The sequence below is a fragment of the Epinephelus fuscoguttatus genome, linkage group LG13, assembly GCF_011397635.1.
Source record: "Epinephelus fuscoguttatus linkage group LG13, E.fuscoguttatus.final_Chr_v1".
NCBI classification, from domain to species: domain Eukaryota; kingdom Metazoa; phylum Chordata; class Actinopteri; order Perciformes; family Serranidae; genus Epinephelus; species Epinephelus fuscoguttatus.
Genome location: NC_064764.1, coordinates 22,126,804 through 22,140,203, shown reverse-complemented (window position 1 = coordinate 22,140,203; position 13,400 = coordinate 22,126,804). Strand labels below are relative to the sequence as shown.

The 13,400-nt window shown below is 40.0% G+C and overlaps 2 protein-coding genes across 2 annotated transcripts in view; both read right to left on the bottom strand.

Annotated features, from left to right (window-relative positions):
* Positions 1 to 9,672, bottom strand: part of dync1i2a (dynein, cytoplasmic 1, intermediate chain 2a) — a 29,426-nt gene extending 19,754 nt beyond the window's left edge. Inside the window, exons 1-6 of the mRNA XM_049593321.1 lie at positions 9,523 to 9,672; positions 7,891 to 8,008; positions 7,355 to 7,469; positions 3,997 to 4,084; positions 2,796 to 2,855; positions 2,360 to 2,475 (exon numbers count right to left, since the gene is read on the bottom strand). Coding sequence (XP_049449278.1) covers positions 2,360 to 2,475; positions 2,796 to 2,855; positions 3,997 to 4,084; positions 7,355 to 7,469; positions 7,891 to 7,998 — 487 coding nt within the window. The 5' untranslated portion in view covers positions 7,999 to 8,008; positions 9,523 to 9,672. The remainder of the gene's footprint in view (positions 1 to 2,359; positions 2,476 to 2,795; positions 2,856 to 3,996; positions 4,085 to 7,354; positions 7,470 to 7,890; positions 8,009 to 9,522) is intronic.
* A 291-nt stretch (positions 9,673 to 9,963) lies between these two features.
* On the bottom strand, positions 9,964 to 12,631 carry LOC125899431 (plasma membrane ascorbate-dependent reductase CYBRD1). The gene is made up of 4 exons (XM_049593744.1): positions 12,353 to 12,631; positions 11,190 to 11,398; positions 10,707 to 10,861; positions 9,964 to 10,600 (listed from the first exon to the last, which is right to left on the bottom strand). Exons 1-4 carry the CDS (start codon positions 12,537 to 12,539, stop codon positions 10,321 to 10,323), a joined length of 831 nt encoding a protein of 276 aa, XP_049449701.1. The 5' UTR covers positions 12,540 to 12,631; the 3' UTR covers positions 9,964 to 10,320.
* Positions 12,632 to 13,400: the final 769 nt, after the last annotated feature.

Sequence of the window (13,400 nt, the reverse complement as noted above, 5' to 3'; positions counted from 1 at the left end):
GGTTTCTAAGAACAAAGAAAAGTTGTTGATGTCATGTTATATCCTTATTGTATTCATCATTTAAGAACTGTAAATTATATGCCCTCTATGTTAATTCATCCCAGTTGTATTGAAAATTGTATTAAATATCATTATTTTTCAAGGTACTGTATCAAAGTTAGAAACTCTGCATTAACAAAAACAAATCATATAACCCGATGATGCGTTCTCCTTGACTGTTCGGGGGGTTTTCTTTGGGTCAACAGGGCAGGTGATGTTAAAATCTTAAATCTTTTACTCCTTTTTCTGAGATGTCTTGCACACACTGTGGGAACCCTCGGTTTGTAGCAGCTGGGGCACGGCAGCCGCTCCCTCTAATGCCACCGCCTGCTGACCTTGAGAGTGCTGCGCCGTTGCCTCCTTTTGACAACATGATAAATCGCTCAATCAGAGAACAGGCCTGACGCCACCCCACACATCAAAAATGCGCCGAGGGGAGCAAGCTAGGAAGGGGATGCCGTCTCATCGAGTGCCAGAAGTGATGGTGTGAAAATGCACAATGTCACTGAGTGTGTTTTGTTATGTGCCTGTTCGGTGAAGGGAGAAGACAGGGAAGCGAGGGAGTTGATGAAATGATTACATAGTGGCAGAGAGGGGAAGGGGGCCTCGTGTTGAACAGCTGGCAGAAACCATCGTTGTTTAACACAGTTTTACAATGCCCAGTAGAGTCCAGAGTAAAGAGCGATGAGGAGCAGAGGGATGCTCTTCATCCTTCACTAGTTCTGCTCATAGTTTTCCACAAAATCACACAATTTCATCTTGCTCGTGCTGCATGCCACCTCAGGATTTACTGCACATCACCTGATGGGACAACAACCAACAACCCATACGCTGTTTAAAACCCTAACCAGGCTTTCAAGGATGCTTAAAAAGACGTGTTAGCTGATGCAAATAAATTGAGCAGACGACTTAAAAGACAGACTCATTCCGAGAGTTTGAGGTTTTGTGGAATACTTCTGATATTTCTTTGGAAAAACACAAAAACAAAACATGAACACAAAACAAAAAACCTAATCAGGATTTCAGCAGACCGCATTATTCGCCATCTGTCATTACATAAATCAACCAAGAGTAAGCCGCACACCCACAAATATTGCATATTTTATGGAACATGTGTTCAGCATGTGGTGTTAGTAGTAGCCCGAATACTCTCTTCGGCCGACCGCATGAAAGCTCCAGTGCAGCAATTACATACATATCGACATGCTTCAGAGGCAGTAAGCAGTCGTATGCGCAGCGCTTCATATCTTCCCCCTCAATCGCATTTCTCCTTCCTGTCACTGGTTTTCTCATCCTGCTCATTAATTATACCGGAGCAGACTTGGTCGTAAGGTTCAGAGGAGCACGGCTTGTCTGAATTTAATCTCTCCTTCCAATTCTTGTGTTTCCTGGGCCTCATTTTTTCCATTACTTTGATCTCGAATCAAATCCCTTCCACTTGTTGTCAACTTCCGGTACCCACTTGGGCACTCGTACAGCCAACAACACCCCCCGTCATGAATTTATTTCCACAAGTGGCGGCAAAACAAAACGTTTGTTTGAAAAGGAGCTTTACATTTTAATGGAACACCACATTTTTACTGCATCCACATTAGAGCTGCAACGACTAGTCAACTAATCAATCAACAGAAAATATTTTTTATAATTGCTTAAGTCATTTTCATGCAAAAATGGCAGAAAATGCATTTTTAGCCTCTCAAAAATTGATTTTTTTCTGCTTTTAGTTTTATATCATATTAAACTGAATATCTTTGGGTTTGGGGCTGACAAAGCAAGACTTATACAGACATCTCCTTGGACTTTGAGAATCCGAAATGAACATTTTTCATCATTTTGTGACGTTCTTTAGAACAAACAATTAATCGATTAGTTTAAAAAATAATCGTCAGGTGGATCGATAATGAAGATAATAGTTAGTTGCAGCCCTAGTCCACATAATCGATCAGTTAGGTTCATGTGCACACAGGTTTCGTCCATTTTTAAGGTTAACTCAGGGCTGGGTGATATGGAGAAGATCAAATATCCACATATTTTTTAACATATCTCGATATTGTTAGTGACGATATTGTAGGGTTGACTACTGGTGCTTTCACAAAATATTTACATGAAATTTTCGATAAATAATCATATAGTATTGTGAATATAATGACTAAGTTGGTAAATTGCATCACTTTGCGGTAATGTAGCTTTTACAACCAGGAAAAGACACTTATGATATTACGATACCCAAAATCTAAGATGATATCCAATCTCATATCACGGTATCGACATATTATCAACACACCATAGGTAAACCTGTGTAATAATGTGTGAGATTCACCTTCTTTTTGCTGAGTCATGACAGGTGTCTGGGTCTCTTTTGTGTAGGACACCGTCTCACGTGGAGGGAAGTCCACCTGTGTGATTTTGGCCATTCCCAGTTTTGGGGTTCCACGCCTAAAAGCACAGAACATCTCACACTTTGCACAGCTCATTATCACCACAAAAGTGTAATGATTTTAACAAGAAAAAAAAAACATACAATACATTCATCCTGCTTACTCAGTGTGTTTCATGAGATGGCAAAGACTTCAGATTAGTGTACCAACCAATGTGAATCAATTAAAAGCTTTATTCTGACCACTCTTGCATGCACGACTTGACTCTTTTTTCTGGACTGCATTATCTGAGCAATGACTTTGAAAGACAAAGTAATCATGCCATAGATTGAGAGAAGGGAAAATGACCAGGAAAGGAGAGAAGAGAGTGTCCAGTACCCCAGCTCAGAGTCAGAGTGAAGTTGAAGAGTGGACGGGTCAGAGTCCCAGTGCAGAGTCCTGGTTAGTGTCACAGCAACAAGGCAGCATTAGTGAGAGGAGACGAACGAGCACAAATGAGGAGAGGAGATAAAGTTAGCGTTATGGCACACAACATGCTGATTGGATCCTAGGTCATAAATCAGTTGAATTTGCATGTTATTAAAACATAAAAACCGGATCTTTTGTGTGTTGGTTTGTTTTTTTTTATTTCTTGAATCTGCCTGCACACAGCTCAGAGATGGAAGAATGTATCTGCTTAAAATGCATGGACACACCACCTTTCAGAGTGAGATGACACAGGGTGTAATGTGCAGCCTGCGGGGCTGATACAGCCTGAACTGTGTCACACCAAAGGCTCTGAGTGTTGTGCAGACAGAGAGGGAGGGAGAGAGAGAACCCTCAGGGAGAAAACATGACCTCCATGTGTGTAGGAAATGGCCATGCTGGTGAGGGAAATGAGTCAACACGTAGGGGGAACAGCTCCCTGGGCCTGATGGGACACTGGGGGAGCTTGAGTTTCAGCCCAGGGAAGGGGCTCTAATTAGGGGTTAAGAAGTCCCCCAGGCATCACAGCAGCCTGCTGTTTTATTGTTAATTTAGGATCGTCCTAATTCAACGGCACACAAATTAAATAAACATGCACTCAGTTGGCATAAACTCGTCATCATTCACTGTGATGGTGTGAGACTTTCCAAAAGATTTTAGCTCAGCTCTTCTTAGTGTAATCATGCTTTAAATTTATTCACAGCCTTTGTCTGGAGTTAAAAGTGATGCAAAGCTTATAAAGCACAAACACACCTACATTTTTTTTCCTAGGCAATACTCAAAACACTTCAGAACTAATTTGCTGAACAACACATCTGCAGTTTAAGTGGCTTGAGAGGCCGTGACAAGGACGCTGAAATTACATTCCTGCTGGCATAAGCACAACTGAGCACATAAAGAGCACAGAAAGCACGTTTTGAGGAGACATATAAAGCTCAATAAAGACGTATGCATGTAAGCATTTTCCCTTGGGGGGATAAATGGACGTTAATTCTTCATAAATAGGGATGTTGCCATTGTTTCCATACTTGTCATGTACTGTACGGGAAGCAGCAGGGAAAAATGTTGTTACTCAAACTGTTGCTGAGAAGTGTGTGTGTGTGTGTGTGTGTACCTGGGTCCCACAGCTCCATCAGAGTCTTGGCTCCCTGCCTCACTCGGTGTGCCTGCCGATTTGGTAGTTGGAGAGATGGGAGGAGGGACTAGATAGTGAAACAGACAATAATCATCTGTTACAGTGTGCAAGACACCAAAAAGCTTCTCACAACAGAGTGCAAATGTGTCCATGCTGAATGCTATCAGTCTTAATGTAGATTTCCTGACGGCTACATGTTAGTGAGTGTGTTGTGATGCGTGTGAAGCCTTGACATCGGTAGCAAAATGAGTTTCAATATACAAATCAGTCTGTACTTAACAAACTTAAGCTGATTTTGTCTTTATATGTAATGTTTTGAATAAATGCAATACAAATGATTAAAAAGATTCTTTTCATTTTTGTTTCAGGTCTGTCTGCATCCTGTGAGGCTCATGAAGATTTTCTTATGGATCTCTTCTGCCACCTGCTGTTAGCAACATGTCAGTGCTGTTACAGTCCCTGCTCATGGATGAACTCTATAAACTGATGTTAATACAGTCTATGACAGTATTATTTAACCTTTTTTAATCTATCAGGGCTTACCCTTGGATTGTAGAGGTGTTTATGGACATGTTTTTATGGAATCCACTAGAAATATTAGAAATGTGAGAGATCTAAACGTCAGACTCATGTTTGAGAGGTTATTTATGAGAGGAAAAGTTGCAGTAACATGTTTTTTGCCACTTCTCAGTTGGTTTGTTACACTTGTAGTATATGGAAAACCTTTATTGTAAGACCAACATGGTGAGCGTGCTTCACCCTAGTTTGTGCAGTGTGTCCTGCACCATTGGCACTAGTCGTCTCTTGTCAGCTTTTTTTCCAGGAGATTCACCATGTTGAATCGACATCGGAGTCTATTGGAGAATGAAGTCATTCTAATTGGCAGTTCAGCTCAGCGCACAAGAAGAGAAAGTCAAAAGGACGTGACATTGAATCAAACTTGTTAAATTAGGTATGATTTTTTTTAGCTATTGAGCTCTTTAGCAGAAACAGTTCTTAACACACTTTGGTCTTTCAACATCAGGTAGTGTTTTTATGTGCTAACTGGCTAACGAGCGACTTGAATCCGTCCTGTCAGTTTCCCTTTTTGAATGACAAATACATGGTGCTTCTCAAAGTCAAGGATGCTTCATTGGTAATACGGATCCTTCCAAGTTGCGTCCTATGGAGGCTAGGCAAGACTCCCTCCTAGCATTTAGTCAACACACATTGGAACAGGCCAGCGACTGCCCAGGTGTGTGTTTTTGAAGAGGCCCTGCCTTTAATTCCGGTAAATCGTGCGCAACATATTGTGGGCACTTCATGCCTACTGAGGATACACACATGCATCCTTGTAAATTCTGTGAAGGAAGGACTTGATCGTCCGTAGAATTCAAAGCGTCCCTGACACTGGAACAGTCCCTTAGCAGAATTTTGAAGGACTCTTCCTTGACTTTGAGAAGCACCAACTGACTGCTGCCGCCTGCTGCTATAGAAGGAGTTACTTCCTCTCACACAGGCGCAGAAGGCACATGCTTGTTGGCTGTAGTGTTTGCAGTGTGTTCAGTGCAACTTTTGGGCCGAGACACAGGTGATGTAACATTCAGCCTTCATCAACACTAGTTCTTAAATTTTGTCTTGGTGTCTCTGGGCCTTTAACAATAAAGTTGTTCAATATACTGTAAGTGTTGCTGATCTCTTTGAACTCTTTCCCCTTCTCTTTGCATGTGGAAGAGACTCTTGAGGTGAGAGTGGACTTGTCTGATCATGTGCCGTCCATGAGCATTGAGCATATATTCCCATGCTAGTCAATAATTTTAAAGGCAGCTTGTTTGTATGGATATCACAGCCTGCATGTAAAACAAACCTGCTTAGTTGCCAAGTTTCACAAATAATTTTATCAAGAGAGTTTAAATATAAATGCTGTAGTTTTTTTCCACAAGATAAATTACTGCCTGAATTGGCTTTATGTTGGCCTAACTGTTTCTAAAACATTATGTACGGAACCAAAACGGAGAAACAATACTATGGTGTTACTTTAAGAGTATTTTATTGTATTGAGAGTAGGTGATTTAAGTATATTTCAGTAGTGTTAACTCATGCTTCTAATTTGGTGTTATCCTGTGAGACCATAAAGGAATTTCTTTAAAGCTAAATGGTGATACTTTTCCATGAAGGAGATTATGCCATCATACGTTGCAACGTAGTTTAATCATTATTTTCTTTATGTTTGCTTCCCTTGCTGTAACAAAGAATATGTTGTCTACCTTGAGTTTGCTGTCTTAATGTTACAGTTTGTTTTGTTATGGCAGTATAAAAGGTGCAACTTGATTGCTCACTGTTTCCTGTAGACCATACACTCACCCACCTGCAAAGATGGCTGTTGCACCTGAACCACTTAGTCTCACCTAAAATGCTCCTTGAAAGGAGATGACATTGTGTTAGAAACCTCCACTCTGCTTCGCTTAGTTGGTTACCTTACCATGTACTTTTGTCTTCAGGAAATGTACTTAAAGTACTTAGCAGGTGGCAGCTCATTTAAGCACTGACACATTTTTCTGTGTTGGCTGTGCACTCCATCGTAATAAATCTGGCATTATTATGATGAAATAATCACATTTTAACTTCATGATAACGACAATAGGATTAAAATGCTGGGGTGTTTTGCATCCTAACCAGATAAATAGTATTAAGATGACTGCCTTTTAATATATACATAAATCCAGTGTTAGGGGACAGAAAATAATAAGACAAGTAAATATGAATTTATCATAATATCTAAAATTTGGCTGTACAAACATAGCAGTGAATGACGAAGAATCCCACAGCCATATTCACCTCTTGCTTGTTTCTGAGCTTCTGCCTTCAGTCTGGTCTTTAAGAAGTCAAACACATGATCAGCTGTACTGAGGTCAGGTGACTGAGCTGGTCAGCAAAGAGCATTCCACTGTTTGACCATTAAAATATCTGTATGTTTTAGCTCATTACCCTACTGCTGAAATCTGCTTTGAGGGACATGGAATAATAAATGCAACGATTCCTACGCTGTTCACCCAAAAATTAAAGTGTATCACCCTCAAACCCTAGTCAAAGTGCCAAAACATTGAATAAAAATATTGACTGTCCTTATACAGTAACTGCAGTGTATGTGTGATATTATGGTACATGAGCTATTATAATAGTTTTGTTTAAAAACAGGTATTTAGGAGGATATATTACACAGAATGTATGGAAATGTTATGTCCAGGAACCCTGTGGATAAGCCTGTTTTTTTCCTGGTGGGTTACAGAGTCTTAAAGATATAGGTATAATGATAGCTCAGTATGTACAATCCACCAACAGGTAATATATAACATACCAACAGGAACATCTGGGGTTATGCCCATGCTCTGTAGAAGAGCCTCAGCCTCACGTCTTTTTTTCTCCAGGTCTGAATCATCCTGGTGTTGTACAGCTTCTTTCAATTGGTCCGCCTGGAAAACATAGCAACACGTTACCCACTTATGCCATCTCTAAATATCCATATTCCAATTCAAACCACTTAATGTTATAAATGGCATTACTTATAAACAATACTACTTATTTAAAAATTAGTATGACAAGTCCTTGTAAGACACCTTGGAACCTGCTGTGTATGTCTCAACCTAGCCATCAGCATTTTTAAGCTCTAAACTGCATTGACACTGATGGAAATCATGGCCATCAATGAAGTCTTGCAGGATATGGACTACCAACACTCACAAAAATTAAGTGTAGGAAAAGTTTGCATTCAACTAAATAAATGGTTTTGCACTCTTCACACTGAGACATTAATGGTTTTGAAGTCATTCATTCCCCTTCTTAATTCTTGCATTCAATATCATATTGAAAGCATTTACAAAATGTTAAACATACCGCTTGCTTCTTGCGCTCCTCCTCCTTCCTTTTCTTCTCCTCTCTGATTTGAGCCAAGCGTTGCTTCTTCCTTTCAAGCTCTGCTTTCAGCTCGCTTTTGTCAGACATAATGCCACAGCTGTACAAAAACAACACAGTTTGTTTGTCCTCATATTACATAATATATTGTAATGTTACGACTCAAGTATATCAGACAAAAAACAAACTTCAAGGGTGTCCTGGTGGTGGAGTGGTCTCCTTGTGTTTGTACTGTTTACTGATAAATAAAATCTCTCTCTCACACACATACAGTGTATCATGAGATTCTGTCAGACAGACTCAACACCTCACAGCTGACTCACATGACATAGTTGGCAATGATGTGACATTTAGGGAATGTCATGGACATAATCATGAACATTCTGTGTTAACCATGCACTCTGGCACTCTTATGCCAACTACCTCAGATCTAACAGTATACAAACATATTTATAAGCAACAGTTAACCTATTTGTGCCATTGTATACTGTATATATCGGTTGCACCTTATTGGTAGCTTTTTGATAGAATTTGCAGCTGTTAGCCAGTTTTTGAACCTTACTGTGGGCTACTTCTTATATTTAGTTTCATAGTTGCTTTACATTGTATTTCATATTTGCTGTACATTGCTTCTTCTACTTTGTTATTTTGGTCCTTGTATACTGCATGCTTTGTATCTGCACCCCTATAACTTTGCATTGAAACTCCTACACAGTAGTTTATCTCGGGATGAATAAAGTTCTATCTTATCTTATCTAAAATGCTTTAGAAGCTTGTTAAAACTCAAGCATCTCCTGACAGGTGATGCTCTCAGCTTCAGTACCACCTTGCACTACAATGGAGACAGCTACTACCCAGCCTGATCTGGCAGTTAAAATCATAATCCAACAGTGTTTACTGTCTTCTCTGCAGCTGGGTGAGTTAAACATCTTATCTGTCTGGAGACAAATACTTTCAGCTAGATGTTACTCGGTTAAAACCCACAGCCCGACTGACCAGTCATTGTCAGCTAGCTAGCAGAGAGCCCCACCCTACCGCTGATACAACAGTGTACACCCGGTTAGCTTAGCACCGGGTTATCCTCTCTGTTTCAGTTACATGTCTCTGATCATTGTCAGCTTGTAGTATACGGTTTCAAACTACAAGCCTGCCTCGTGTTAATATGACGTTTGATTTTGCAAATAGCACAGTTGTTTCATAGAAAACACGCAGCGTTAGCATCCAATCGGCCTCTGCCGCTGCTAGCCTTCCTTGTTATGACAGGCTACAGAGCTAGCTTAGCCATCATTGTTGAACTGCTTTTGATAAGTAATTCCTAAAACCGCGGGTATATAAATGTAGTATCTTACGCTAAAATGTTTTTGAGGTGACAGAAAGTGTCACCTGGCTAATTTATCTCACCCTTTTTGGTTAGAGATGTAGCATTAGCTTTATTGGTTAGCAGCTAGCTAACAGTTAACCGGACCTTGGTCCGCAGTGCTGTCATGCGCGTTCAACCCCACTGTCCGCACAATGAATAAAACAAGTTGGGCTACAAACACAGCGACAAATACAAAGAATGTTACAACTATCGGATACTACAGCTAACATGACATTTATGTGTGTATTACAAACCTTACAGCAGGTTCTCGACCTGACACCAAATGCCTATAGCCAATGTACAGCCAAAACAAACGGGCTGCCAGCACAACTACAGGTGCTGGGAAAAGACAAAAAGAGGGGCTTCGCTTTGACGTGGACGTGCTGCTGCCATCTGAGGTCAAAGATGGAGAACTAAGAGCTAAACCTCAAAAAAGGAAGTGTTAACAGTGTGAGGACAAGCCTTTGAGTATAGTACTTAATGTTAGTGGTTCATATTGTGAATGAATATTATAATATTATCTTTGAAAGGCATTAATATAGAACAGTAACATGACCCAAAGCACTAATGGTTTAAGTGGTATCTTGGCCTACTACCACAAATTGGTGCTTATATTTATTGACAGTATTCTTTTGTATACATTTTTTCCTTTTCTTTTTGCATGTCATCTATTTCTTAATATACAGAGATGCTAGTTAGAAGTTGCAAATATTTATTGTAAAATGTGGATAGTTCAGAAACCTTGATATGACAAAACTAAAGAGACAATATACAAATAGAAAATCTGTCATGATTGTGGTACATGTATGACAATATAGTTTACACACATAATCTGAATCTAGTTATAAAGTAGCTCAATATTATTTACATGCACTCATAACAATACATGTTGGAGAAACAACAACAAAATACTTTAAGGTGCAAGAGAGAAAGCGAAGTATCAAAAGACCAGCCAAAACATATTCCTTTTGACTTTCTCTGACCAGTGTAGACTGGGTATACATACATTCAGCACTGGAAACAGTCTCCACTCCAAGTCGGATATTTTTTAATCAGTTATCCTGCTCATCTAGTTTGTTACTCCTCCGTCTGACATCCCCAGACGGCTCAGCATCAGTTCCATCAGACAGCTGAGACATAACTGGACCGACTTTGCTGCTGTCTTCACCTCCCACGTTGGTATGCAGAGTATGCAGGGTCTGGTCACTGGGGCGTTTCCAAGACGTTCGAGTGGCAATCCAGAGGATAAGAGCTCCAAAAACCACGAGGAGGAGTCCCAGAATGTTAACAAAAATTGCCTCTGGGGGAGAGTCCTTGTACTTTGGGTTGCTCCTTGGTGACGAAGAACAAAAAATTGAAGTTATGCACATTAACATTGTACACCTGCTTTGTAATTTAATAAACTTTTACAAGCCTTTATTTCTTTTTTAATACTTACAGGCCAAAAATGAGTTTTTCAGTGATGCCCATGAGTGCCACAGCTATCACGCCGGTGAAGATTAAAAGACCACTGTAGACATGGAGGGGCATGAAGGCTGCTCTCCAGGACGCAGGTGTAATTGGTATCAAGTACATGCCAACTCCAAGAACAAGCTGCTCATTGAGGGAGAAAAAAACACATCCACTTATCAGATACTGTATTAAATGAGACTGTTGTTCACAATGACTTAGCGTTTTAGAAAACACCAGAAGAGTGTGTTGTTTCTCAGTGTGTAAATCGGTCTGCTCTACTCTGTATGTATTGTTTCAAATATGTTCATACCTCCGTAAAAGGTTTGTAAAAAAAAGTCTGTCAGGTGCAAACTTTAAAACTATGTACTTTTTATTATGAGTAGCATGATCAGCACCACAAAACCAAACCAGCAGCCTTTCTTTATCATCCATTTCTTCAAATAACTCAAAATAAATAGAGCGTATTTACCTGTAGACAGTACAGTATGACTGCTGTCAGGCCCAGCCAGCTGTGCAGACTGTACATGTTGGGGATTTTGGCAGCATTGTGGAAGTCAAAAACCGCCACCAAAGATATGACAGCGAGAATGAAGGCTAGTAAATTCAAGCCCGCGTGGATAAACTTCATTATCAGCTTGCTGCACTGCCATGTCCATGGGAGCCTGTAGACGACAATGGCTGCAAGAGAAGGTAACTCAGTTTCATTCAAACAATTTGTGATGCAACTATGACGCATATTTTAAAATTTGACAGTATGAAACATGTTTTAATGAACTCAAGCATGTTTTTCAATGGCCGAGGAAAATTCAATCAATATTTGTGAACATGAGCTACTCTCAAAGCAAGAAACCAGATAGGACGCCTCAAACTCACCATCTCATCAAGTGTAAGTCTGGAGCTGCTCCATATAAAATGAATGGGGGCCTGATTTTGTGGATCCACATAATGTTTTTATCTTTTTTTAATACCAAAATGAGCTTTATTCTATTGGAATGCTCTTGGTTTCATGTATAACATCTTTCCCAATACATTGCCTATGGAGCAGCTGCAGACTTTATTCCCTATGACAAGTCTCGCACTTTTGTTTTTGGATTTGGTAGAAAGTTGTTCATGTTTACCAATAGTTTTTGGAGTGTCTTAGACTATAGGAGAATATATGAAATGTCCTCTTTCAAGATTGATGTGTAAAAAGTGTAGGCTTGTTGATGGCAACAACTTAAAGGAAGCTCTACTACCGTCTGTGTAAATGATATGTGAAGTTGACATGCCATGTGTCAAAATTTCATTCACCCTTGACAGAAATTTGCTCATGTTGCTAAGGCGAATTGTCAGGCTTCGCTCATAATTTACTCACATTTAATTACATGTCTCTATTTGTCGTAGCAAACTCAGTTGAACGTGATCAATGTTAAATGGTCGCATTTTCAAAAGAGGTTTGGTTGGTAGGCGACGCTTTATAATTGCGCACTTATTAGAAGCGACCTCCCCTCTGACATAGTGGGAAAAAGAAAGTCTTGTGTAACTTGGCCTTGAGCAATAATTTCCTTCTGTTGTTTACATATTTTCAGCAAGTATCTACATTTACCCACCACATTTCTTAAAAAAAAAAAAAAAAAGACAGACTCCTCTCACCTGTTCCTTGCAAGAAAATAAACCCGATGACTATTAAGACCGGATGCCAGTTGAACTCAGCCAGTCCTCCATCCCAGGCTAAACCCTCTTTAAAATGCAGGACCCATCTCAGCACGAATATAATGGAGACAACACCGACGGCGGCGGCGGCACACAAGGCGACCAGGAACTGTCTGAAGTTCTCCATCGCTGCCTGTGTTTGTCAGACAGAGGAGAGCCTTGACCACAGCAGCTGTTTTCACAACTACAACAGCTTAAAGTGGTGAGGTGGGACCTCGGTCACGTGACACAGAACTGCGCAAATGTTTGGAGGATACGCGTTTTGTAAGTTCGAGGTTATACAAGAGTCTGGGACCAGTTTAATAACCAAAAGTTTCTTCTTTTTTTTGTGCATTGTATCACTGACAAACACATTTCCTGATGATTCATCTCAGCTGTGGGCCACATGTTCTTGTGACAGTGTTTTTGACTAACACACTGATTCAGTAATAGACTACTTATAAGTTGTTTTTTTAAACTATGTTCTTTCATTACTGGATATCTGAGCTTATTTTATCACTGCATTTTGCCTGTAATTACTGTTATGTTTATTGTTACTTCTTGTTTTCTCAGCACACTTGTAAAAGCAGGCTCCTGTTCCTCAGTTTTTTTCCAGAATATAAATGAAGGTTGCATGTAAGTTTAAACAACATCTAAATGATATTCAGGGTATACTGTAATGACAAATATTTGCTATGTAAAGATATGGTGGAGTAATGGGATCCTGATCAGAGAATCAAGTCATAGCCTCTGTACATGTGAGTCCTGTTTGTGTATCCCACTGGATAGCTTATCACTGCCACTCTGCACTGCACCTATATGGCAGTTACTGCTGATTTCAGGATGGTGTTGTGCTGAAGCAAGTGCCCACCCTCTGGTTCTCTGTCAGCACTGTCAGATGCCAGTTCAGCCACCTCCGTGTTGAGAGCCGTGTGTAGACAACCTCTTAATCATAGATATGCTCTAATATCGTATGGAGCTCCTTTTAGTTTTAGTGAAAACCAAAATT

Bases quoted from the DNA above. Each gene is read 5' to 3' on its own strand.
- LOC125899431 (XM_049593744.1), bottom strand. From the start codon at position 12,539: ATGGAGAACTTCAGACAGTTCCTGGTCGCCTTGTGTGCCGCCGCCGCC. The intron at 11,399-12,352 runs GTGAGAGGAGTC...CTTCTCTTGCAG, and splicing joins TATTTTCTTGCAAGGAACAG to CCATTGTCGTCTACAGGCTC. The intron at 10,862-11,189 runs GTAAATACGCTC...CTCAATGAGCAG, and splicing joins TCATACTGTACTGTCTACAG to CTTGTTCTTGGAGTTGGCAT.